We start from the raw sequence: 27557 nt of genomic DNA on the forward strand, positions 1-27557 counted from the left end.
TTCATGGCTAGCTATAAAACTGCAGACCATGTTATCAATATTTTTACCCTCAGGAGAATTTGAAGGGAGGCCAAAGACATTTATGGGTAAATGCCTCAACTGTAGATACCTCCATAACTGACTACTAGCCAGATTAGATTTATGCTTAAGTCTTTTAAAAGATATATATATATATATATATATATATTGTCTTCATAAAGATCTTCCAGAATGTTTATATTATTATCAATCTATTTCTTCCATAAAACTGATGTTACATCTATTAACAATTTTGGATTGGCCTAGATGGATGATGAAGAACTTAGAAAATATAGGAAATATTTTTTAAACAATTGCAGAAGGGGCGAATAGTTTTGACTTCAACTGTATATGTGTACACAAACATTAAGTTAAATGTAATTGTGCAATGCAAAATATGTATTAGTGCATTTAAGACTAACTTAGAATCACTTTACCTTATGAACTGCTAGGTTGTAACTTGTGTAGATGAACTGCTAGGTTGTAACTTGCTAGTATGTGTAGTTATTATTATATAGTTATAGAGCATGCACAAAAAGGGAAGTTTGATGCAGGTTCTCTAGTTCTCACTCTGTGAAAAAACTTTGAATCAAAAGTCTCGTGACAGTCATGGGACCAGCCATATGACTGCAGCAGGGCATTCTGGGTAAGGTCTGCGGTCAGACTGGAATGTAAATTTACAGGAAACAGATGTGGATTCGCTGTTAACAGAGTAAAAGGAGAGGAGCTTTTCCTGCTGTAAAACATGCATGAACAACTATAAACACTTGGCCTGTTTAAATATATATCGATACAAAAATAATACATTCAGTTAATTAAATAATTTTTGACTGGTCAGGCTGGTTATTATCTGACAGACGCAAACTTATGACTTCAAACTCAGTATTAAAAAATAGCATCTTTCTCAAGCCCTGGTAACTTCAGCATGACGAACACTTCCCCTTGTTAGTCTATACAGTTACTCCATGATGTTCACTGTATAGGCTTGCAGTCAGCATTCATATAATGTAATTTATGAATATTTAAATATTAATTATTTTATTAGGTCTCTGCTTGTTTTGTATAAGCATTGCAGTGTTTTGTGATGATTTAAACATTTGTTTGCAATTTTATTTTCAATATAAATTTTTTAATTTATCACAATTTAGATGTGTTTATACCAACAGTATCTGCACTCACAAAATGTTTGTTTGCTACACACACACACAGTCATCAAAATAAAGGTAATTTAGTGCCATTAAATCTATCATTAGCCTTTTACATAGATTTTTTCAGTGCACAAAATGTATGGTATAAAAAGTATTGTAAAATGTTCTTTTCTCTTTAGATCAAAAATACATTCTTTTAACTGTTTTCTGAAAGTCAGTATAGCTCTTCTATATGACCACACAGCTAAATCCTCTGTATAAAATTTACTCAGTTTAGATAGTACTTCATCCCTCTCTAAATCGAGTTAGAGTTTTACTCAAGTAAAGGGACAAAGAATTAATACGGTGATGTCACAATCTCCAGCGATCATAACTCCATAGATCGCTGGATTTGACTAAATATAACCATGGACTACAAATCCACCATTTCTGGACTACATTTTCATACATGCACTCCGCTCACACTCACACATGCTTCCTCAACTAGACTGATTACACTGACACCACCTGAGGATTGTCAGAGACTGACTGCACACACTATTTAAGCTACACACTCACTCAATCACTTGGCCGAGTCTTGTTTATCTGTAGATGACATTACAACGCGTTTTCCTTGTCTTGGTTTCCCGTGTTTTGACCTAGCCATGTTTATCCAATTCTATCCAGTCTGCCACCTGACCTCTTGCCTGTGTTTGACTACGATTCTGGATTTGCCTTTATACATCTGTTAGCACCTGTGTTGACTATTGATAGCCTGACTTCGATTAAACCTGCATTTGGATCCAAACCTCAGTTGTCTGGGTCACTCCACGTGGTAACAGGTGATGACTGAGAACTGATAATAAGCACCTGCTGTTAATAAACAGAAACACGGAAGAGAAACACAAAACTACACCTGACTTCAGTCTTAGATGAAATCAGCTGAAATATAATACATTGAAGCTCTCAAAATCTCAGCAGAGGATCATTAAGCAACTCCACAAACAGCTTTACTTATTACCAATCGTTTGCCTCTATTTAAAGATAGACCAAATACTCTCTGAACTGAGTAAATATTACTCAGAGGATTTTGCTGTGCATATCTTCATTTTGGGAGCTTTTTGTTAAAAATGCATATTAGGGTTTATTGACCTTATTCTAAAATGCGGAAGTGCGCCTGTTTTTGCGATTGTCTTAGAAGTTCCGTTTCAGTCGCCTATGGGAGAAATGACAAGGAATAATAAACTGCAAAAAACGGTCAAACTACTTGCTCTACAAACAAATGTTTGCATGACTATACAGACCAAGTAGAATAATATAACAAGAAAATATCAGTTTGCAATATCAAACAGCGAAACGAGCAGTTTTTAATGTCTAAAAATGAATGGAAGTGAATGAGACTGGAAGTCTCGTGCCAAAAAGATTCAAATGGCAGCGCCCGCTCGTCTGCGGAGAATAAGGTCAATACTGTGCTGTGTCCTCCAATAACCCCCTTAAAACTCTCTTAAAAGATCAATAAATTTTTATTATTATTATCCTTGATTTGGTCAGTGAATGAAATTCCCAATCATCACACACACACACAAAACAGCCTAAAAGGTTTTGTAAAGCATGAATGGGCAGGTGTGTATCATTAAATAAATGCTTCAATCATTTAATGCCCCTGGGTCAAAGTCAATCCTTCCTTTCAGGTTATGCGGGCGAGTATGTAATAATATCAAATTAATCCCAGTAAACACTGTTTTACCAAGAACGTGCAGTAAACGTGATGCTGAGGAATTATCTAAACAGAGTAAAAATACTGTATCTGAAATTATTATGGCACTTGTTTTTGTAATTGAATTTTCAGTTTTGTCATGCATGTCAGATGCTAAATTTATACTGTACATTGATTAAAACTTATTAACATATGGGGTAGGACTGTAAAAAAAAAAAAGTCTTCTTGTCTAATGTCTACCAATTATGATTAATGCAATCCATATAAAATACATTTAAATATGAGGAATGTATAGAAAACACTGACACAAGTTATATGAATCTCCCATTATAATTACTGAACTTTGTTGTTAATGATGAAAGAATGTGTAAATGCGAAATTGTGTTAATTGATGACTTTGAATAAATCTGACTATAAACTCAACAGGAATTTGTGTAATAAGAATTCTGAAGCAACATATACACAGACCTACAGTAAATAAATGTAACGAGGAGACTGACACGGAGGGATCCATTATGCAGTATTTATCACAACTTAACTCAAACACACAATGTGCACCGGAGTGCACACACACATCCACAGTAGTAGTAGTACGAGTATCAAGACTGATGATGAACAGACACAGAATGAGTTACCTGGCATGAGTAGAAGGGAGAGAGCGAGAACAAAGTTCCGTTAAGCAGGCTTGGGTCAAGGGCAGGCAGCAAGGATCAGAGTCCGTATAACAGGCGTGGTTCGTGGGCAGGCAGAGAGAGAGTCAGAGTCCGTATAACAAGCGTGGGTCGTGGGCAGGCAGAAGGCGAAGCAGAGTAAGGGACAGGCTGGAGTCGTACACAGGAGATCAGGCTGGAGATACCTCTCAGAAATGCTGGCCAGGGCTAAACAAGACTTCCACTGCACGAGTGTTTGAGTGCTGCTTATAAGAGGTACGTGGGTCATTAGCCAGATTCCAATCAGGTGTATGCAATCAGTGTAGATGGATGACGTAATGCTAAAAGTCCGGAGATGGTGGCCTCTGCTGGCCAGCGAGGGGAGTTACTGGGACCGAGTCGGTGACAATAAAATGCTAATGCAATTTCAAATTTCACTTTGATTCATTTGAGGGGCATTGTCTTGCCACAAGGCCTAGTTAACTTTTGACCCTGATTTAATAGTGACGCTCTTTATTTCTTTTTACATCTCACTTTAACTGGGACAGACGCAATCATTTAGTTTAAAGGTAGTTCACACAAAACTACAAATTGAATCGTAATTTGCTCACAATTAAGTGGTTATAAACCTTTATGAGTTCCTTTCTTGTTGAGCAATAAGTAGATATTTAAAATAAAGCTGAAACCCATACAAATACTGTGGAAGTCAGTGGTTTTAAATTTCCAGTCTTCTTCAAAATAACTATTTTGTGTGTCTTCAACAGAAGTGTATTGATGAAAACACTGTCGGTTTTTTGAGTGAACTATCCCTTTTGTGTTCTTCAATTCAATCTTCAATTTGTGGGGCATTGTTATATATTTTGTAGCCCTCTGTCCTCCCACAAACCCCTTCTAAACTTAATTTTCAACCCTAATTTAAACTGATTGCAGTGAATTGACACTATTATTTTGTACTTTAATTTCAACACCTAAAACAATTTAATTATGCATTTTTTGCACCATTTCTTAAATTTGTGGGGGATTTTTGTTCATTCACATTTTAGCCTCAAGCCCTCATTAATTTGCAACCATGATATAAAGTACACCCTCTTTATTCACATTTCAATTTAATTGCAACGTCTGAAATAGTTTCGATTAATTCTGCAGGGACCATTTTCCCTCTTTTCTTGAGTTTGTGGGGCAGTTTCTTGAATAAATCTAGGTCATGGTTTTGATTCCCTATTCATAAAAGTTGAATGTATTCTTAAATATAGTCTGCTCAGACTTGTCATCACATCAGCAGGTCGTCCAGCTTTTGGTATTTATGGGTTTGCTTGTATTTTTGTGAGTAATTTGCACAATACATGAACGACTAACACTAAAGGGGACTTTCCTCAACTTATATTTATATCTTAATGCTGACTGCATGCCTATACAGTAAACATCACGGGACGGTTTTGTAGACCTCAAACACTGACACACTGCACAGGGAACATGCATTGTTGACTAACAAGGGGAAGTGTTCGTGACTAGTTAACAGGGCCCCTGGAGAATGACCCTGAGAAAGATGCTATTTATTAATACTGAGTTTGAAGTCATAAGTTTGCATCCGTCAGATAATAACCAGCCTGACGAGTAAAAACTGTCAGCTGACTGAAGATGAGCTGAAATGAGAATGTTTATCAGTAAATCACATGCATCTTTATTCAAATTGACAAAAAACTTGGCAAATTGCTAAAACAACAAATAATAGTTTATCTTTTAGTTGATCATTTGGAAAAGTGGCAGAAGGTAGATTTTTCAGATGAAACATCTGTTGAACTGCATCTTAATCATCACAAATACTGCAGAAGACCTATTGGAACCTGCATAGACCCAAGATTCTCACAGAAAACAGTCAAGTTTGGTGAAGAAAAAAATCATGATTTGTGGTTACATTCAGTATGGGAGATCTGCAGTGTGGATGGCAACATCATTACATTACAAACCACAGAAGAGGGCAAATTTTTCAGAAGGATAGCGCTCCTTCTCACACTTCAGCATCCACATCAAAGTTCCTGAAAGCAAAGAAGGTCAAGGTGTTCCAGGATTAGCCAGCCTAGTCACCAAACCTGAACATTATTGAGCATGTCTGGAGTATTGAAGGCATTGAAGATGAATCCAAAGAATCTTGATGAACTCTGGGAGTCCTGCAAGAACGCTTTCTTTGCCATTCCAGATGACTTTATTAATAAGTTATTTGAGTCATTGCAGAGATGTATGGATGCAGTCTTCCGAGCTCATGGGAGTCATACACAATATCCATTCTTATTTTCACTGCACAATGACTTTATATTCTATACTGTACATTATTTCTGTTAAGTGACAAGACTTTTGTCTTGGCAAGTCAGACCTTACTATCCTAATTAAATAAGTAAAAATCAAGACATGATCATATTATATTTTGGCCAAATTTGCATGATATAGAGGTCTGTGCCTTTCATATAAGCCACTTCTGATACCAAATGATCAACTAGAAGTCAAGCTACTATTATTTGTTGCTCCTAAAACTTGGATAGGTGACAAGACTTTTGTCAGGCAAAATTTATTTGTTTATGACAGATGAAAAATGTTTTAATATTAGTTGGAATGGGAAATAAGACAAGGAGTCTCTACAATAGTTTTAGTAAATTTCACATACAAATATATTTTCTGCAACCTGTTTATAGGGCTTGGATGAGTTTTAATATTGGGGTCAAAAGAAATATTTGGGGGAGAAGCATATGTACTTTTAAGTGTTAAATAATAAATAAATAATTATTTAAGAAACAATGCTAATAAAAAATGCAAAGAAATGCAAATGCCACTGAAAAATTATAAAAGTCAGCTTTACATCTATAATAAATATAAAATGCATTTTTGGAGGCATTTTTGCCACACATCGTAGTCATTTCAGACTGCAAACTAAATGTAATGCCACAAATGGACATTCTTTATTCATTTTCACATTTCTCTTATACATTATGAGATATATAATGGTTATGGTATAGTTTAATAGCACAGGGGCATTTTCCCCTTGCATATACACTACTCCCAACTTCCCGCTTTTCCTAAAACTGTAATCTGACCCCTGACATCATCGTTTGGGCTGGTGTTTAATCTATTCCAGATATTCTTCCCTTCCCCTCAACAAGAGCAACTTCCTCAAAACTTCCTCATAAAAAGAGGCCATCGACCGTTTCAATCCCGCAGCCATCTGTTGTCCTGAACTTTTGGAAATCGCTCAGGTAATCAGACTCTCGACTTAAGTGTGCTTTGTTTATATGTTAAGTACTTTAATATGGTGTACTCGTAAATATTAACATATCGAAACAATAGAAGTGCTGGGTGCAGCTTTCGTTTTCTGTTTACAAAGCTTTTGTAATATATTTTAGAGCGTTTGTTTTACTGTAACAAAATGGTGCATTTCTTCTTGCTCATTTCAGTTCTCAATAGTTAGGTTACTTCTCTAAACCGACCGAAATAATTTGCAACGCCAGTTTCGTTTTTGCTTGTCGTTTACAGTTAACATAAAAGCTAAATAGTTCTCAGTGTGTGATTTTGCACCTTTGACTGCAGGTCAGAATGGGTAGATTTGGCGGATTCCCTCTGCTGGTGGTGCTGTGGTGTGGACTGGCTCACTCTCAGGACAATCTCTCTCTGGATGAGGCTTGGGAGACCTGGAAAATCACTCACAAGAGGGAGTACAATGGCCTGGTGAGTAAACAGCCTACAAAGCCTGACAATTCAATCTCGCCTTTCAGGGTGCCGAGAGTGTTATTAGATTGGGTTAGAGATTTCTTCTTCATTGGGGACAAAAAGCCTGTTTATCTCTTCTCTGGAAAATAGATAGTTAAAGATGGCTTGTTTTATGTAATTTTATGTGTGACTACAGTGATTGGAATGTTCTTGCTTAATGTGTTTCTAGTAATGCTGTGCTTGTACATACACTTCACCTCAGTAAAAACAATGAGGAAAATCTTTCAGTTTCTGGAAATGTCAGTTATTTATTTGGAATTGTATGCTATCTATCTATCTATCTATCTATCTATCTGTCTGTCTGTCTGTCTGTCTGTCTGTCTGTCTGTCTGTCTGTCTGTCTGGCTGGCTGTCTGTCTGGCTGTCTGTCTGCCTGTCTGTCTATCTACTGTCTGTCTGTCATTGCATTTTTTTTCAGACAATCAATATGCCCATACAGGTAAGGGTAAGGTAAAGGGAACTGATATACAAGTGAAAATTACTGTTAATTTAGGCTACTCACCCCTAGTTCACCTGAGATGAGATTACTTTTTTCTTTACTTTACCATTAAAGAAGATTATTTTTAGCTAAATACATGGTCCTTGATGACTCATAAAATGCTATTTTAGTTTCCTTACATAAAAATCCAAGTAGGTAATTTGTAAAAAGCACATTTTAAGACCTATAGTTACATTTGAAAAGGAAGCCAGGGAATTAAGACTTATGTGGCTTACAATTTTTCTCAATCGCTTTGGTACATTTCTCAGCTCAGAATTGAAATTTGCAAAACAGTAAGTGCATTTCTCAAAACAACGCGTAAAAATAGCAAAACACCATGGGTTACCTGCAAAAGTCAGTCTCTTGCTCAAAGTCTTTAGTTCATCTCTCAAAACTACATTTCTGTATCAATGAACAAGTCAGTGCCGTCAGAATGACAAGTCATTGTGTGCGGATAAGACAATCAAATTACTTAGTCATGTTGTCAATACAATAGTGTGCTCTGAATGGGAGTTCTGATGTAAACTATGGCAACTATTTTTAGCTATTTGTACTGTAATTTGTTGACAGATCATGTCATTGGGATACAGAAAAGAAAAGACAAAACTGCATTGCACAAAGAAAAAAAAGAAAAAAGAAATGTGAACATAGGACAACCTCCTTTTAGACCTCCATTAGAAGAAGTAAAGCCTGGGATACATTTGGGATAAATTTGCCAGTTATTGACAGATTTAGAATAAAAAAGTCTAATGCAAATGTATAGGAAATTGCATTATGACATATTACGTCAACTTGTTCAGCCATTTTGCCTGTGAAGACTTATGTAATGAATCAACAATTAAATGTTGTGTTCAACAGAGACCAAAATATTACAGTTTGATCAACATGACATAAGCAACTGATAATGTAGGAAATATCAGAGAATTGCACATAATCATTTGCATGAATGTACAAAAGCATTTGCTACCTGTTCAAAGGAACAAGAAACTGCTTTTCTGATGTGCACAAGTGACACAATAATCTGAAGGTTGAATTAGTAGTTTTGAGAATTTAAATTCTGAGAAATTTACCAAAGTGACTGAGAAAAACTGTAATAAAACATTAAGTATGCTTCTTAAATATGTAGTGAAAAAAACAATGGAAGATTTATGTTATTTTAAAAAATACACATTTATTTTGGACAATGGGGGCCGCCATTTATTAATTTGAGCCGTTTAGTTGTGATGTTACAGTAAATGGATACAGACACATGCTTCCTGACTGATATCCATGTTGACAAAAGGCTAGACAAAAAAGCTAGACAACAAACTTGTCAACATCTATTTTTGTTGCTGGAGAAAACTGTAAACTTACAGACTGCAGTAAATATGATCAGCAATAAATACACTGTAAAAAATCCTGGTTGCCTTAAATTTTTAAGCTGAATCAAATTAACCTTATTTCAAGAGTTCACAGTTAGCTGGTGATTGATTATAAAGCTTGTTTGGCATGTTGTCCCAAGAGAGAGCCTTGAGCTCATAAGATCCACTAGCCCAGGGCTTCCTCCCATTTGCAAAGCGAGAGGAGACTTTAAGCTCAGGTAGATCTCGAGAACTCCCCTGCTGTAGTAGCAAATGAACAGATAGTGATTGCTCTTAAGAGAAAACTACTTATTAGGAGCATGTCTATGGTGCCGATTTGAATTAGTCAATTAATCTAAGTTGCATGTTTTTGGACAGTGGGAGGAAACCTTGGAATGTGAAACCATATCACAATTTTGGATTTGTAGTTGTGTTTTATTAATAACAGTATCAGGTAGAGTGCTGGTAGAGGTGCAGCCATGAAAATAATGGCAGCCCACAGTCCAAAATATGTATAAACGGTGTATTTATTTTTAAATAATGTAAATCTTTCATGTTTTATTTCTACATGTTTCATATATGTTGTCTGAAGTCATACGAGTCTTATTACACAGAGTCTAATTAAATGAAAACATCCTCTAATGGACATAAAAATAATGACAGAATCCTGTTGAGCATGTCATCATAAAATTATGGATGACGGGTGTAACAAGGTGACCCAATCAAAAGACAGGTGGTGCCCAAACTTTTTCTTATGAAGGGCCAAAAACAAGTTTGATTGAGGGCTGTGGGCCGAAGGTATATACCAAACTGCACTGTAAAAATGTAGGGATCCACACATTTTGCTCAGGTTGTCAAATCAAAGTTAACACATTTCGGTGGATTAAACATAAAACAAATAAGTTGTACCCCAAAAAATTGTGTTGTCGCATAAGTAGGTTGAATAAGCAGAGTGTTTATTAACTTGTAATGTAATGTAAATGTAATGTGTATTTATATAGCGCATTTATTGTGTATGGCCATACACCCAAAGCGCTTCACAATCATGAGAGGGGGGGGTTCTCTCCACACCACCACCAGTGTGCAGCATCAGGACAACGGCGCCAGTGCGCTCACCACACACTAGCTATTGGTGAAGTGAAGTGACAGTGATAGAGTCAATTTGGTGGATGGGGATGATTGGGAGGCCATGATCGTAAGGGCCGATAGAGGTACTTTGGCCAGGACACCGGGGTTACACCCCTGCTCTTTTACGAGAAGTGCCATGGAATTTTTAATGACCACAGAGAGTCAGGACCTCGGTTTTACGTCTCATCCAAAAGACGGCACCCACTGACAGTGTAGTGTCCCCTTCACTTTTACTGGTGCATTAGGACTCTGATGCCACAGGTTGAGTGCCCCCTGCTGGCCTCACTAACACCACTTCCAACAGCAACCTAGTGTTCCCTAGTGGTCTCCCATCCAAGTACTGACCAGGCTCAGCCCTGCTTAGCTTCAGTGAGTAACCAGGTTTGGACTAATTTCATAATTTATTTCATATTATGAATAAATAAATACATAGATTTAATCATATTAAAAAATGCAATGGATTTTTTTTTTTTACATTTTATAATAAACATTTTTTAAACACAATGGAGATCAAAGCCAAATACACTAGTAAAGCTGCACCTGCCTCTGCTGATGTTTTCTGCATTGTCTTCTATCTATCAGTGACTGTATTTTAAAAATTTGATTAGTTTACAACATGTAATTAAAACATTTGATTTCAGTTTGCTTTTTTGTATCTTAACAATAAAACAAACTACCACAAAAAACTGCTCCTCTTCTAAGATGGTATGGTGGGACAAATTAAAGGTTACCAAGGACCAACTTTGGCACTTTTTTCCAATTTAAAATTCACAAAACATTTACACATTCGGACTTTACACATACAACAATGGATCTGAACCATGATTGTTGTTACTAACACCGATCAAGCTACATGATTCACAAATCTTTGATTAAAGCACAGAATGTATTAGATCTTGTGCGGTAGACATGGTGTATCATATTTCAGGAATGTGACAAACAACAAGTTGGTGGATGTGTTGAATTAAAGAAAAAGGCCAGCACTTTGAGAATCAAAAGCAAAATTATTACTAGTGGTTTCTGTGAATACATTGAGGTCTTATGAATTCTAACAATTTGTCCATGCATGAAACTACTGTAAATATTATAACATTATTACCTTAGTATTTGTGTCATGTTCTAACATGTGTTTCATCATGGACAGAATGAGGAGTCTATTCGACGGACGATTTGGGAGAAGAACATGCTGTTTATTGAGGCCCATAATAAAGAGTATGAACTTGGGATTTATACCTATGATCTGGGCATGAACCATTTTGGTGACATGGTAAGTATTGTTACAAACTTCCCCATGTTTATTTATCTATTTTTTCATAGCTTGGAACCCACTGCTTCACAAACATGTTTAACCACTGTACAGTGTTACGCTGCTAAGTTTAAGCTGTCACAATAACACATTCTTTTGATTGTTAGATTAGAGCGAGCATGTGACAATGACTCATCTTATTTTTTTGTAAAGGCCTGTTTACTAAAACCAGTTCCAAATAAATTGTTAACATTTTTGAGAGTTTGCCAGTTTTTTTCAAACTAGATCTTTTTGACCAAATCTTATCTTATTGCAGACACTAGAAGAAGTGGCTGAGAAAGTGATGGGTCTTCAGATGCCCATGTACCGCGATCCAGCAAACACATTTGTGCCTGATGACAGAGTGGGAAAGTTGCCCAAATCAATTGACTACCGTAAACTGGGATATGTCACTTCGGTGAAGAACCAAGTAAGCAGATCACTAAACCTTCCAGTAATATAGCTGTAACATTTCCTCTTTCTCACACACTTATAACCCTTTCATTATTCTCTGGTAATAACAAAGTGCTTTCACACCAATGCCCACAAAATGCCTTCATGGTGAGAGTTCCACTACAGATTAAACTAGACTTGGTCGCCCTCTAGTGGTTAAGGAGTAATATTTCTTTCACCAGTAAATAATGGGTTATGCTTTGTTTAGCTTCACTCTTTAAAATAAAACCACCAAATAGGTGTTTTCAAAGTAGTCAGAACCACTTTGACTTCCATTTTAATTTATTTTTCAGTTAATAGTTTGTATTGGAACAACTTTTGTCTTGTTGTGAATCATTGTCCACTAAAAGGATCATTCTGTGAACGTACCATATTTTATTTATCATCTTCATGAAACCTTAGATTTATTCTAAGTGTTTTTAATGCTGTTTTTCTACCGTTCTCCATCAGGGATCATGCGGCTCCTGCTGGGCGTTCAGCTCTGTTGGTGCCCTTGAAGGCCAGCTGATGAAGACCAAAGGTCAGCTGGTGGACCTTAGTCCTCAGAACCTGGTGGACTGTGTGACAGAAAATGACGGCTGTGGTGGAGGATATATGACTAACGCCTTCAGATACGTCAGCAACAACCAAGGCATTGATTCAGAGGAGAGCTACCCCTACGTTGGAACGGTATCTATCTATCTATCTATCTATCTATCTATCTATCTATCTATCTATCTATCTATCTATCTATCTATCTATCTATCTATCTATCTATCTATCTATCTATCTATCTATCTATCTATCTATCTATCTATCTATCATCTATCTATCTATCTATCTATCTATCTATCTATCTATCTATCTATCTACAAGGACTGATTCACTGATTCAAGTTCTTTGAACTGAAAATGTTAACGATTTCACAGCCTAACAATGATTTAAAGGTGAAGTATAGTTTCTGCAGTATTAGTGTTAGATCAGGGATGCTCAACCCTGTTACTGGAGATCTACCTTTCTGCATAGTTCAGCTCCAACCCTGATCAAACACACCTGAACCAATTAATTAGGACATGGACAGCACTTGATTATTCCAGGCAGGTGTGTTTGATATGGGTTGCAACTGAACTCTGCAGGAAGGTATGTCTCTAGGAACAGGGTTGAGCAGCCCCCTTGTATTAGATACTTAAGCTAAATAATGAAGCAGATTTTCTATTGTTGTTAAACAAGGACTGATTCGTTAACGTTATTTAAATTGAAAATGTTAATGAGATCATAGCTTAACAATGATTTAATGGTGAAGTTTGTAGTTTCTGCAGTACTAGGGTTAGATACTTAAGCTCAGGGGTGGCCAACCCTGATCCTGGAGAGCCACCTTCCTGCAGATTTCAATTGCTTCAATTGCTTCAAGTGTTTGATATGGGTAGCAACTGAAATCTGCAGGAAGGTGGCTCTCCAGGAACAGGGTTGGCCACCCCTGCTTTAGCTAAATAACAAAGCAGACTTTCAAACCATTTTTGTGCTCAACTCTCCCTTATATGATAATTCTTGTCTTTATCGTATGTTACTGTTTCATAGACCATTTTGAGGGTTGTAAACAAAACCAATGGTCTCAACGTATTTCCTGTTTTACATTTTTAAATTCTATATCTTCTGAGAATCCAAAATGAGCCACATATTGATAAATAACATTATGATAGCTGTTTTAACATTAAGTAATGATTGAATTGCCTCTTGTTACAGTTATGAAATAGTGTGATAACAAGCAGGATTGGCCAATGACATGACCACACTGCAGTGGTCTATATTCTGTAATAAAGGCTTGTAAAGTTTACCTTATCTGTGAAGAGAAACCATCCCTACTGAAAAAAACAGCTTAAACCAGCCTAGGCTGGTTGACTTGTTTTAGCTGGTCGACCAGCCTGGTTCTAAAGGGGTTTTGGCCATTTCCAGGCTGGTTTCCAGCCTTTTCTAGCCTGGTCTTAGCTGGTTAGGCTGGAAAATGACTAGCTAAAACTAACTTGACCAGCCTAGCCAGCTATGTCCAGCTTAAACCAGGCTGGTCAAGCTGGTTTTAGCTGGATTTGGTCATTTTCAGCCTGGCCAGCAAAGACCAGGCTGGATATGGTTGGAAACCAGCCTGGAAATGGCCAAACCCCTCTAAAACCAGATTGGTCAACCAGCTAAAACCAGCCAACCAGCCTAGGCTGGTTTAAGCTGTTTTTATCAGCAGGGATGTACGTTTGGTGATTCAAATTAATCCATTCCATCAAATGTTTATCATTGTTTTACCTCCCATGTAAACAGTCATGGTCCCAAAATGTCTGAACTCTGAACTGACTCTGTATGATACAATAGCCACGGCCAAAACTCTCCCAATTGGTTGAGTTGGAAATTGATTGACAGTTTTTAAACTTCCCTTTCTCCCTCTTTTGATGAAGTCGGAGAGTCTGTTTTCAATTTTGGACCGATAAACTCTTTAGTAACATAATTACAAAAGTCACTGAACAATAAACTGCGTTAAGAGACTTTGTTTCGGACCAAAATGCTTATGCTGTACAAACTACTTTGGTCTTTTGTTGACGTTTATAAATGTTCGTCTCACTACTGCCCTCTGCAGGATCAGCAGTGTGCCTACAACACTTCAGGAGTAGCAGCCAGCTGTAGAGGCTATAAAGAGATTCCTCAGGGTAACGAGAGGGCACTGACCGCCGCCGTGGCCAATGTGGGACCCGTGTCAGTTGGCATAGATGCCATGCAGTCCACCTTCCTGTACTACAAAAGCGGTACTTAACATCTCTTCTACAACTATATTGCCTGTAGTTCCATGTTGTTTTGCTGATAAGTGTATAATAAAAGTCACTAATAAAACCCAAAACTCACTGACAGGTGTATACTATGACCCAAACTGCAACAAGGAAGATGTCAACCACGCAGTGCTGGCTGTGGGCTACGGAGCCACACCGAGAGGCAAGAAGTACTGGATTGTAAAGAACAGGTGAGAAAAATATTTGTTTTCCATGAAAATAGCACTGTTTAACATCATAAAAATTTATTTAAAAATTACAAGTAATTTATACAGTAAATTACATTATACAGTCAAATAATTCTGTGTAAATATAATATAAAAAGGCACCTTTTTTCTTTTTTTGAAGCTGGGGTGAAGAGTGGGGAAAGAAGGGCTATGTCCTGATGGCTCGTAACCGAAACAATGCTTGCGGTATTGCAAACCTGGCCAGTTTTCCCGTCATGTGAGAGCTGGAAGAACTAGATCAAACTTGTCTGCTGCTGACCAGTACCAAAAAAGGGACTCAATCACTATCACTGCAACATGAAACCATGCTTGGGGAAATGCTTTCAAAAAGAGGCATTTCATTTTAATAACACAAGGTTGTGGTCCTATTTTGTCTTAGATGTCTTGTTCTTAATCCTGCAGTAAGAATTGTTTTGTGCAATATTTGAGATTTAGAAGGGAAGTTTTGATATTGAGTATGCAGTCAGTTTATATTTGCTTCTTTCTTTCCTTTTTTTATTCCCCTGGAGGGATCGGATCTCTGAAACGTGTGTTTTATGATGTTTTGATTAAAGAAATGACTTTTTTTGACCATTAATTCTGAATGCATCACATTTGAGTACATCAAATATGTCTGATGTAAGTTTTTAAATTACACTAACAGACTGATAATGAGACAGTTTCACATCTCTGTACGAAAACTTTGTTTAAAATAAAATCCATACAATAAAACATGAGTGCCAAACCACCTTTATTTTGAACTTTGAGATTTTGTCCTACAAGCTAAAGAAGGTTACGAAGTCTTCGGTTTTGTAGAAGTGGAAGAGAAACCACCAGATGGATTTGGGGAAGTTGAAACCAAAGGACGTCAAGATGAATTTTATGACAGCACGCAGCTGAAAGAGCTCATCTGTGCATGTAATCTGATGTTCAAACAAAGAAATGATGACAGTTACATGTTAGTTAAAAAAGAATCTTATGATCATAACTAAACCACTTCCTCATGAACAGATGACTGACCCAGCGTTCCCCTTTATAAATTTTCACGGTGATTAACTTAAAACTGATTAAGACATAAAATCTTTAAACAAGTGATTCAAAAATACAATTGATGTAGATTCTGATGTATATAGTGTATTAGAATAATACTGTTGTGTACAAATAACAAGTACACTTTAAATGTAAACATGAAAAAAGCAATATGATAACTGAGATACCTAAAAATGACATTATTACATAAATGAACATATCAGATACACAGTGCTCAGCATAAATGAGTACAGCCCATTTAGAAAATAATTATTTTGTTTCCATTTCTCAGTGAATATAGGTTATATATATTGGTGCATTTGAACAACACAGATTCATTAAATAGATATTAAATATATAAAGTATATATATAATAACGTAATATTTTAGTCACCATATTCGGAAAGATCATACATTTAAATTCATGCTAAATATTGCAAAAATAAATTGCAAACTACAAAATTTCAACAAAATTGTACACATTTGTTTGTTGTTTCTCTTGATTTTAGCTATTTTTAAAAAATGTATTTTATATTTTCTCTAACATAAATTTGAGCTACTAATTTTTGGACTGTGACCGTACGTTATTTTGCTAAAGCTCCAGATTTGGCTTCAGGACTGACTAATCTAATGTATATCCACAAATATAATATTGTAAAGAAAATATTATAGAAAATATAAATTTAAAAGAGATTTGTGAGGGGTTTTATATATATATATATATATATATATATATATATATATATATATATATATATATATATATATATATATATATATATATATATTGTACAGTGTGTACATCAAAACTTTTATAATTTTTTTACCGTTGTTAGGCATTTAAAATTCCTGTTATTTACATTTTGGAATTCAGTCATATTTAGTTTATTGTACAATTTTACATGAAAAATGATTTCAGAATGGTCTCATTTATTTTATCACAAATCACACATTTTATTTTTGTGCTTTAAGGCTAATGTTTTTGTCATTATATTTATGATTTTTTTTAATTTATTTATTCAAGTGTATTTTAGAAAACTTTTCAGGGAATAAATAGTGATGTGACAGTTTTACATTGAATGTTGAATATGTCATTTTCAGTTCTGTGTGCAGGATGTTTTTTTTTTACTTTCTGAATGATTAAATGCGGTAGTCATTACTGTTTATGGAACAATTTCTCAATGCTCCATAGATTTTGTTCTGAAAGAAAACCGCAGGCATGTAAACGTGACACGAACCGATGACTAATACAAAAAAAAACATATTGAAATGTAACAACATATTTTTTTTCTGACAAAAATAAATATATTTTATCACTGAATCTCAAGTACTGTAGGCTATTAAGCAATAGTTTACCTCATGAGTAAGCATTTAATAATTTAAGATCTGATTATTTTCATGTGGTCAAAATCAGCACAATTTTTGATGAATCATGGTGATGAATCACTGAATGATCAACAAATGCATCACGTTCAAGGAAACAGGGTTGGCAACCTAACAATTTAGCAGCTTTCAGAATAGCTTAACATCTTTCTTTTTTTTCTTCAAAAGGCAACTACAAATGAAGCTTTTAAAGAATGGATTTAAAACAACTTAAAAATAAATAAAAATTTATAAAAAGGCTCTTATTCTATATAAATTACAGAAAAAGACAAACTACTAATTATACAAATTATAAGTATTTAGAAATAAGAAATCATGCCTAAAATGGCTCAGAAATATGCAACCTTCCACTAAATATTGTATTAAAAAAACTAAGCCGACAAGAAAATGAATGAATGAATAAATGAATGAAGTAATGCGAAGAACTTTATAGTAATCCAAAGAACTTTTCCCAATTTTTTACACCTTTAACCAGGCATGTATTTAATCAAGAAGCAAGGTAAGTGGCTGCTTAGGGAAATCTGAGAACCCCCAAATTAATACCTAGACATAAATTATACCTATAAATTATATATATATATATATATATATATATATATATATATATATGAGCAATATTACACGAGTAGCAGTGCGATATGGCTGTATATCGGCACTGGTGGGATGCATGCGTTGTCACAAGGCCGCAGGCCGAGTGCCTAAATGCCACCACCAGTGCCGATATACAGCCATATCGTACTGCTACGAGTGTGATATTGCATTTATACAACAGTTTGACGGCATAATTGTGTATAAAAAAAAACAAAATCAAACATGGGTGAGTCTCAAAAACTTTTGTATGAGGAACTAAATGTAAATGTAAATGTAAATAAACTACTTTCTTCTGGATTCAAATCATAAGCTGATAGTTTAAACAGCTGAACAAGCATCTTTTAGTGTCTGCTCTTTGCTGGCTGTATGTGGACGGAGTAATATACAAATGGTAAAGAGGCTGTACGGATGCTGATCTTACTTAAGTATATTATGGCTATTAGCCAATCAGATTTGAGAACCAGACAGAACTGTTGTATAAATAAATATATATATATATATATATATATATATATATATATATATATATATATATATATATATATATATATATATATATATATAAACATGATTTTTTTAAAAAAATTTTGACATGATGGTCTAAAAAATCTAAAAGTTTAACGTAATTATTACATCTGCGCAAATGTGTCCCCCACCCTCAATCATGCAGTCAAATCAGGTAAAGGTTTAGTTTTAAAAATCATTTTTAGTTCAGTTTAAGAAAACAAAATCATTTAAAAGGTTTTACAAAATGTTACAAGATACTATACAGTACATGTTGTTATTATTATTTATAAGATTAAGTGATTTATATGAAAAAAAAACAGCAAAATAAATACATTCAAAATTAATTCAAGTACAAAGGTGTATTTTAGGACTTTTAAACCCCATGGGGGGAATTGCTTAGGGCCCCAAAATAACTAAATGTACCCCTGCTTTTAACACATGGACATTAAAGGCTCTTTATGGACCCATACTGTATGTGCCAGTAATGAACCCTTGTTTTAAATTGATGCTTACATTACTTTTAGAAATATAAATGAATATTTTCTTTCTAAATGAAAGCTTTATTTTTGCCAGGATGGCCAATTTGTGTAATCCTTCATTCATTTTCTCTCGGCTTTGTCCCTTTATTCATCAGGGGTTGGTACAGTTATGAACCGTCAACTGATCCAGCATATGTTTTACACTGTGGACGTCCTTCCAGCTGCCACCCATACACACTCATTCACACACATACACTACGGCCAATTTAGTTTATTCAATTCAGCTGTACTGCATGTCTTTGGACTGTGGGGGAAACCAGAGCACCAGGAGGAATCCCACACCAACATGGGGAGAACATGCAAACTCCACACAAAACGGCAACTGACCAAGCCAGGATTAGAACCAGTGACCATCTTGCTGTGAGGCAACAGTCCTAATCTCTGAGCCACCATGTCGCCCTAATTCGTCTAACAATTTTTTAAAATAAATTTTCTGCACATTTTTTTGCATCATGGTTACTTAAATTCACCACGCATTGCATTACAACGTCATTTAGCAAAAATTGGCCTCTTGCAACTTCCCCTTTAAACTTAGTTGCCAACAATGATAGGAAAAATTAGGTCATGGTCATGCAACTCACGTTCCTGTTTGCTAGTGGTGCTGGGGTTAGGTGTCTTTTTTAAACTTTAAAGCAATGGCAAGAAATGCCTTAGTGTGTTCATCTAGTACCTTAAACCGCGTTTGTTATACAATCTAAAACCCACAATGCAGGGCAACACTGCAAGGTGTTTATTTGATGTGCTTGCTCGAATGATGCTGTTTACCAACATGATTTCCTCTGCCTGTCTTCCTGTTTCCGGCTAACTTTCAAATCAACCTGGTTTCAGACTGGGCTTAGACTCGGTTCAATTAGAACATTTAAGTCATTTTTATAAGATGTGTCCTAAAACAACTGAATACTGCTCTATTTCTTAAGGCAAAACAGTCACTAATATTAAGATCAGTCAGAAGAAGTTTCTTTCAGTTGAAACATGCAGCTCGATTTACATTTTAGTCTGAGGCTTTGCTTTTGTTTTGATTATATCACATTTAAAAACAACATACATTGGTCAAAGTGCTAAATCAACACAGCACATATCTAATTTTATAAAAGACAAAACAGTCAAACGCAAGAAAAAAACAAGATTTTTCAAGAGATGTACAAGCAGGCGCACAAACATCTACTAATCTATTAAGTAAACCATTCCATTACTTAAATTATTGTAAAGATAAGGGCCTATGAAGAATGCTGCTGAAGCAGTTCACCAATACATCTACATGTCAGACCATTTAAACCTTTAAAATGAAATAATAACAACTTACACCTAACCCTATTTAACTGGAAGCCAATCAAAGCCAATCAAATTTCTTTGTCCTAGATCAAACCAAGCACCTTCATTTTGAACCAGCTGCAGGCGAGCAATTACTTTATGAGAAAGACCAAAGTACAAAAGATTACAATCCAAAATCATTAAGTGACAGAAAAGTTTTCAATTTTACTATATTCCTTAACTGTTGAAAAAAACCCTCTGATTTTGTTGCTTATCAGACTTTAACTCAAACATCAAGAAAGGCTCCAGGACTCTTTGCATGATTGTGTACTTTACCTTATATTTAACAGTGTCTAACTGATTGATTGTGGGTTCCAAACATTAGTGCTTCTGTCTTTAATACAAGTAAAAAAATAATAATTCCTGCTATTCCTCTTTTAATATCATTAAACAGGTAAAAAAAAAAGACAAAATGCCTAATTTCCCCCATTTTAGATGCAGAAAATTAAGATTATAAGTTACATTATGTTTCTGATGTCAGGGATGCATAGAAAATAACAATGGACCCAATATTGATCCTTGGGGAACTCCACACTTCATCAGAGCAGAAGAGTGAGTCATTTTCTAATTTAAGGAAAGAAAAATTCTTTCTGAAAGATATGATCTTTAATCGAGAACATTACCTTTGATCCCAGCCCATGCACAATCAGTAAACCTTACAGTGTTTTTTTTTTGTTTTTTTGCAACAGGTAACAGATTAGACACTTTAAGACGGGCAGACTCAGTGCTGTGCTGGGCCCTAAAATCTGATTGGAATTTATCAAAAAAATATTATCTTCAAATGTTTTAACTGAAAAGACCATTAGGGCATTGATTGATAGCTCCTTAAATCAATCAGATTTAATGAATCCAGATTAAACAGTTTTAAAATGGGTCACAACTCAGCGTGCTTATAACAACCACACTCAGCAAATTGGAAATTCACTCTTGACAAAAGATTTAACCCAATCAGGTCCAATACCTGAGTAAGGAGACGTAAAGGAACAATGTCCAAAGAACATTGAGTGGGCTTCAATGAGGTAATGTACTTGGTTTAAACTCATTTAAATAATGTGCTAATAGGGGTGGGATGATACAAACAGAGATAGAATCTGGGGGCAGAATGCCAACTCTAAGGATATACATTTTGTTGATCAATTACTTAAAAAAAAAAATCATATTATCTGATGGATATCAGGACCAGTAACTATCTCAGGGTTTAACTCTGAATCAATTGATTTAATTAGAACTTTAGGATTGTCAGATAAGTCTTTCTTATGAGATCAGCTAAATATTTTGCATTTACAGCTTTGAGTTAATCATCCCCTCTTGGATACGTCCCCCTTACTTTTAGAGATATACCATTTAGAAATAGGTCATTAGTAATTATATGAACATGAACTTTTGGATCTCATACAGCTGCCCCCCCCCCCCCCCCCCCCCCCCCGCGCTTTAAAAATGTACCCCTGCAGCAGGCTATACCTTAACTTTCTTCCATTTCCATGTCATCTCTGCTTTTCTCTACACCTGTTTAAAGGCTGCATTTTTCTTTAGTAAGCCTTGGCTGTGGTTTGGTTTTTGGACCTGAGATAGTTTTAAGCCCAGTCTGTAAAACCAGGAATCATGTATTAAATAATAAAAAATGAAGGCCTCAACAGGCTCATCTATCAGTTATTGTCATTCATTCATTGATTTTCCTTCGGCTAAGTCTTTTTATTCATCAGGGGTCACTACAGCAGAATGAACTGCCAACTTATTCAGTGTTGTGTTATATATGAATAAAAACACCACATTCGGCATATGTTTTACACAGTTGACGCCCTTCCAGCTCCAACCCAGTACTGGGAAACCTCCACACACTCTCACATGCACACACATACACTAAGGCCAATTTAGTTTATTCAGTTCATGTTTTTGGTCTGTGGGGGAATCTGAAATGAAATATTTTACTTTTCAATAAGCCATTTCAGGAGCATATTCTAGTTTAAATACAAATTCCATACGGTGACACAAGTTTCCAAAAACACATTGTTTTGTCATTCGTTCTTAGTTTTGATGACAGCTTAGTTTCATTAGCAGGTCAGCTGAGATCTGCTTTTATTACCATAGTTTTAAAATATATTTTAAAACCCTTCAATATATGAGCTCACATATCAAATACAAATTTTGAAAAAAAAAAAAAAGTTTTTTCATTTATACAATTACCAATAATTCATATATCACATTTTTATATTTTTACAAGTTTATTTTTACATTTTAAGTTTTGTTGTTGATATTCTCTGTTTTACATATTTGTATGTGCATTGTACTTGAACTGGTTTTAAAAAACCAAAGTAAGCAATTTTAGGTTAGGACACAATTTAGGCTAATGTTTAACACGCTACTCATCTTACAATTGTATAGAATAATTAAATATGTATATTTTTTTCTTAATTAATTTAATAATCAATTAATTGTAGATATTATGAATATATGTGGTATTATTCACAATTTTATTTATTAAATTAATCACATTAGCATGAATGTCAAATGATGTCTTGCGTAATAAGACGAAGCAATAAGCGAGCACATCACCAGATGACAAAGATTAACACGTGATGGAACAAAATAAAAGCGAAGGAAGCAGGAACTCACAGTTGCTCATCACCACCTCCTGTTCAGACGACGAGAAGTGCAGCCTAACGAGAGTGCACAGGTGAGATACGGCAAGTTTTAACTTTATTCCTCGTTCACTTTCAGCTGTTTTGTCTTTTTAGTTAACACAACTCTAACTCGTAGGGGTTTTCCTTTCAAAAAGTTTCTCTTTCGGTTTTATTTAATGTGGTAACGATTGTTTGATGAGAGCTCTTCCTGCACAGAGTTTAGCTGTTGTCATTGATTTTCTTTAGTGTGTTTGCAGTTGACTTGATTTGTGTTTTAAGTGGAAAACGCTCAAAATTATACTTTAATTATAGTTTTACTATAAGAAAAAATGTTATTCAAATATAAGAAGCATCAGGTGAAGTTAATTAAACAGCCGGGCTAGTTTAATCTTCGTTTCTTTCTGACTCTCGAGGACTTTCTCAAGGCCTTTTTATCTATTAATTTGTGTTTAGTAGTTTAGCTTACCTTATCCATCTGGTTGAGACAACGACAAATATATATTCTACTTTTTAGTATTCTGATTGAGTTGTAAAGCTACTTTAAACTCTAGTAAATGATCTTGTGATAAGAATCAAACAATTAATGTTGCACTAGTAAAGGAAACTGTAAAGACAAATGATGTCTCAACTATTTTTCTTAATCTTAAGATGCTTGAGCTTTTGCACTCAAGGTTTTAACTTCCTATCTGGACTTTTGTTTCATTTGTTACTTCACCACTGATACTGCTAGTTTCTGAAGCCTCTTTAACTGAAATGACGTCTTCAGCCCATTAATCAACCGCAGTATGATCTTTATTTTAGGTGTTAACAACACTGACATTTTATCTGTAAATGCATTCACACTGTTTGACTATCTGTATATCTTTCTCGTCAGACCATGATGTTTGGGAGCTTGCTGTTTGCTGTGTGTTGTAGTGCAGCACTGGCCCATTTTAACACCAATCTAGACCAGCACTGGGAGCTGTGGAAGAAGACTTATGGCAAAATTTACACTACTGAGGTTAGGAAGAGGAGTTCATAATCCATTATCATAAGCTGATGGGATGTTATCTTGCAGATTCATTATTACAATGCTATGATTGTTGATGCTGTTTGTTTTCATGATGTGTGAAAGTATTTATGATTGATATCAGATGCAAATGCCATATTGATGCCATTATAATGCATATCATGGTTTCTTTAATGTTGCAGGTCGAGGAATTTGGCCGGAGGCAGTTGTGGGAGAGAAACCTTCAGTTGATCACCGTTCACAACCTTGAGGCCTCCATGGGCATGCATTCATACGACCTGTCCATGAACCACATGGGTGACCTGGTGAGAATGAATTGCTTCGTTTGTATGTCTTGACATGTATTTAAATTTAGTTTGCATATGACAACAAAACCATGCTGGCATCAATGCTACCTTTCCATGTTTGGTCTAAGAACTTTCTACATAAGGCGTAATCACAGTTGCCACACCTTTTTTAAAAAAAAAAAAAGAAAGGATTGACTTTCTCAATCAGATGGGCTCTATGCTGGTTTTACACCACATTTGAGCAAAGGAGAAGTGGTGAGGAGAATATCGGTAGAAGCACTATTGTGGCCATGTCTTTCTAACACTGTCTGCAGTGGTACCTGTCCTGAAAAGCAACTTTTGCACAGATCTTTGTACAACCTATTATTTTTCACTTTTTGTAAACATGACCGCCAAAATACTGAACACTGCACTTCTAATTCTTTGCGTGTTCACTGAGAAGCTAATGATCTAATGTGCTACTTCTGACACTTAAGGAAAAAAAAGTGTTAACCTTGCATGTTGCATGTCATTTAGCTGTTGCTTGAATCCTGTGTTTTGAGTGAGTCAAAGTACTGAGGAAAAAAAAGCTTTCAAAACGCGCGACATTTTTGGACTAACAAGGAAGTTCTGAAACTAGCAGGATGTTTTGTAGTACATTAACTTTTTTTTTTTTTTTTTTTTTTTTTTTTTTTTTAACCATCTATAAAAGATGTCCTCAAATTTTTGTCATTGTTACTAATTTGATCTATTTGTGTCTTGCTGTTTCACAGACGACCGAGGAGATTCTGCAAACCTTAGCCTTGACTCATGTTCCTTCTGGCTTTAAAAGACAAATTGCTAATATTGTGGGCTCTTCTGGTGATGCTGTCCCAGATTCACTGGATTGGAGAGAGAAGGGCTATGTGTCCAGTGTGAAGATGCAGGTGTGTGTGTGGTTACTGTATGTTTGATCAAATGCTTTCAGATTATTATAGGTGTTTGTTTTTCCCTGTGGCTGGGCTTAAATTATAATCTAGGTTAAATTTTTCACCTGAAGGGTCAACAGGGAGTTGTTCTCTGTAGGTTGGAGTTAAAAATAAATAAGGGGCAAATCTACTTTTCAGTATTTCGGTTCAAAGGGGTAGTTCACCCAGAAACTTAATTATCCTACACTTGTTCCAAAGTGTTAGTTTTTCTTCTCTTGAACACAGATCTTCTGACTAGGCATTAAACTGTTCATTTTCAATGTATACCGCAGTCTGCAAAACTTTGCTACAGTGTACCTTTCCTATAGTACCTGTAAGATGTACTAGTATACAGACTATAGTATCTCCAGCAGAACATTTATCCAAAGATGCAGTTTTTGATCGTAAATAAAAACTAAGACTGCAGATGTCAATGATTTGTGTTAATTATTTAGCCTGACACGTTTACTGCTCCAATTTTAAATGTTTTTTTTTTTTTTTTTAATTTATTTATAAACCCAAACATTAAAAAAAAAAAAAATCTTTTAAGAGCAGTATCCACAATACCGTCAAACCGTTTCTTTATCCAAGGATATTATACTGCCAGAATCTCATAGTAGGCATGGGCCAGTTCTAACAAGTGTTGGGGGTAAAAAAAACAGCCATTTGAGCTCCTCCTGGAAGGACATTTTCTAGCAAAAGATTAAGTATAGAACCTATTGTGCAAGGAAGTTGTCAGGCCAAATAGCAGAAATTGTGCACCCCCCTCATTTGATCAATTTCTGTCTGAGGAATTTTTAATATTATTATTATTATTATTATTATTATTATTATTATTATTTGGATTGTCAAACCAGAAGCCAATTTTTGTTTTTTGTTTCTGCCATCTTCGAATTGTCACGCTTAATCACTCTTCTGTCTGTGCATTAGGGTGCTTGTGGTTCTTGTTGGGCATTCAGCTCTGTTGGGGCTCTTGAAGGTCAGCTGAAGAAGACCACTGGAAAGCTGGTGGACCTCAGTCCTCAAAACCTGGTGGACTGTTCCTCCAAATACGGCAACAAGGGCTGCAATGGCGGGTTTATGAGTGACGCCTTCCAGTATGTTATTGATAACGGCGGCATTGCTTCAGATTCTGCTTACCCTTATCGAGGAGTGGTAAGTCTTTTGAGTGGCTTCAAACAAATAAACACTTGCATGTCAAATAATTTTCATAATGTAATAGACTGACCGAGCTATCTAAAGGGTACACGTGTAACTGATCTGGACACTGTTATTTGGACCAGATCAGCTGGACCAAGAGCCAATACACAATTATTAAATTTTTAAATACTAAAATTAATTATCAGCTGTAATATGTAATGCATTTAATATCTTTCAGCAACAACAGTGTAGCTACAGTTCATCCCAGCGTGCAGCAAACTGCACCAAGTACTATTTTGTACGTCAGGGAGATGAAAATGCCCTCAAGCAGGCCGTGGCCAGTGTCGGACCCATTTCAGTGGCCATCGATGCCACCCGGCCTCAGTTTGTCCTATACCACAGTGGTGAAGCATTTTTCTATTTTTCAAGTAAATCCGTTTGATTTAATGTTGTTATTAGGGCTATTACAATTTCTCTTTTCACTGTCCACAGGCGTTTACAATGACCCAACCTGTTCTAAAAGGGTCAACCACGCAGTGCTGGTTGTGGGATATGGTACACTTTCTGGACAGGACTACTGGCTGGTCAAAAACAGGTACGGTCAGATGGAAATCTTTATAGAAAAACTCACTACAAGAATTGTTCAAGAGGACCTGTTTAATCATGCGCTGAGTTGATGCTGATTGTTTCCCTTTGCTTCAACAGTTGGGGTACACGCTTTGGAGACGGCGGCTACATCCGTATGGCCAGAAACAAGAACAACATGTGTGGAATTGCCTCGTATGCCTGTTACCCAGTCATGTAGCTGAAACCATAATGATTTTATGAACATTTCAAAAGGAATTGACTTTTTATTGTCCATTTTCTTGGACGTGCATGTGTTCTGTATGTTGCTTTTACGTTTCCAGTTGTCTTTTTAAAAAAAACTATCCAAGTGTGTCTTATCTTATAAAATAAATACAGAATTTTTATAATCTTGTGTGTTCTTTTTGTTTATTACCATTTCAAGCCACAAATTTGCATTTTAATTGACAAGGGTTTCATGTTCAGTGTTGCGGAAATGTGAGGTGACCCTTTTATAACACCATGCTTAGTCAATGAACTAAGGATGTAATGTGTATCTAGACACTTCATTGTCTTTAACACAAAATAATTTGACTACTTATGGCACAGTGTATTTAGGTCTGTTCTTAACTTGACTGGTCATCTGTGCCCGTTTTCAGTTTACATTCACTGTCCACTTGTGCAGGAAGTTGTATAAATGGTTGCC

At 35.6% G+C, this 27557-nt stretch overlaps 2 protein-coding genes across 3 annotated transcripts; both read left to right on the forward strand.

Annotated features, from left to right (window-relative positions):
• The first annotated feature begins 6687 nt into the window (after positions 1-6687).
• ctsk (cathepsin K) lies at positions 6688-15692 on the forward strand. Its single transcript, NM_001017778.1, is given in 8 exon segments — positions 6688-6757; positions 7089-7226; positions 11359-11481; positions 11777-11929; positions 12403-12621; positions 14552-14717; positions 14821-14929; positions 15087-15692. Coding segments are annotated over 7 exon segments (1002 nt in total). The 5' UTR covers positions 6688-6757; positions 7089-7094; the 3' UTR covers positions 15187-15692.
• Positions 15693-22909: 7217 nt separating this feature from the next.
• ctss2.1 (cathepsin S, ortholog2, tandem duplicate 1) lies at positions 22910-27261 on the forward strand. Of its 2 annotated transcripts, none has more exon segments than NM_001024409.2 (8): positions 22910-22978; positions 23800-23925; positions 24117-24239; positions 24974-25126; positions 26078-26302; positions 26526-26691; positions 26780-26882; positions 26993-27261. In NM_001024409.2, coding segments are annotated over 7 exon segments (993 nt in total). In that variant the 5' UTR covers positions 22910-22978; positions 23800-23802; the 3' UTR covers positions 27093-27261.
• The last annotated feature ends 296 nt before the right edge of the window (positions 27262-27557 follow it).

This window comes from Danio rerio, chromosome 16, assembly GCF_052040795.2.
Source record: "Danio rerio strain M-AB ecotype USA chromosome 16, GRCz13ab, whole genome shotgun sequence".
NCBI classification, from domain to species: Eukaryota; Metazoa; Chordata; class Actinopteri; order Cypriniformes; family Danionidae; genus Danio; species Danio rerio.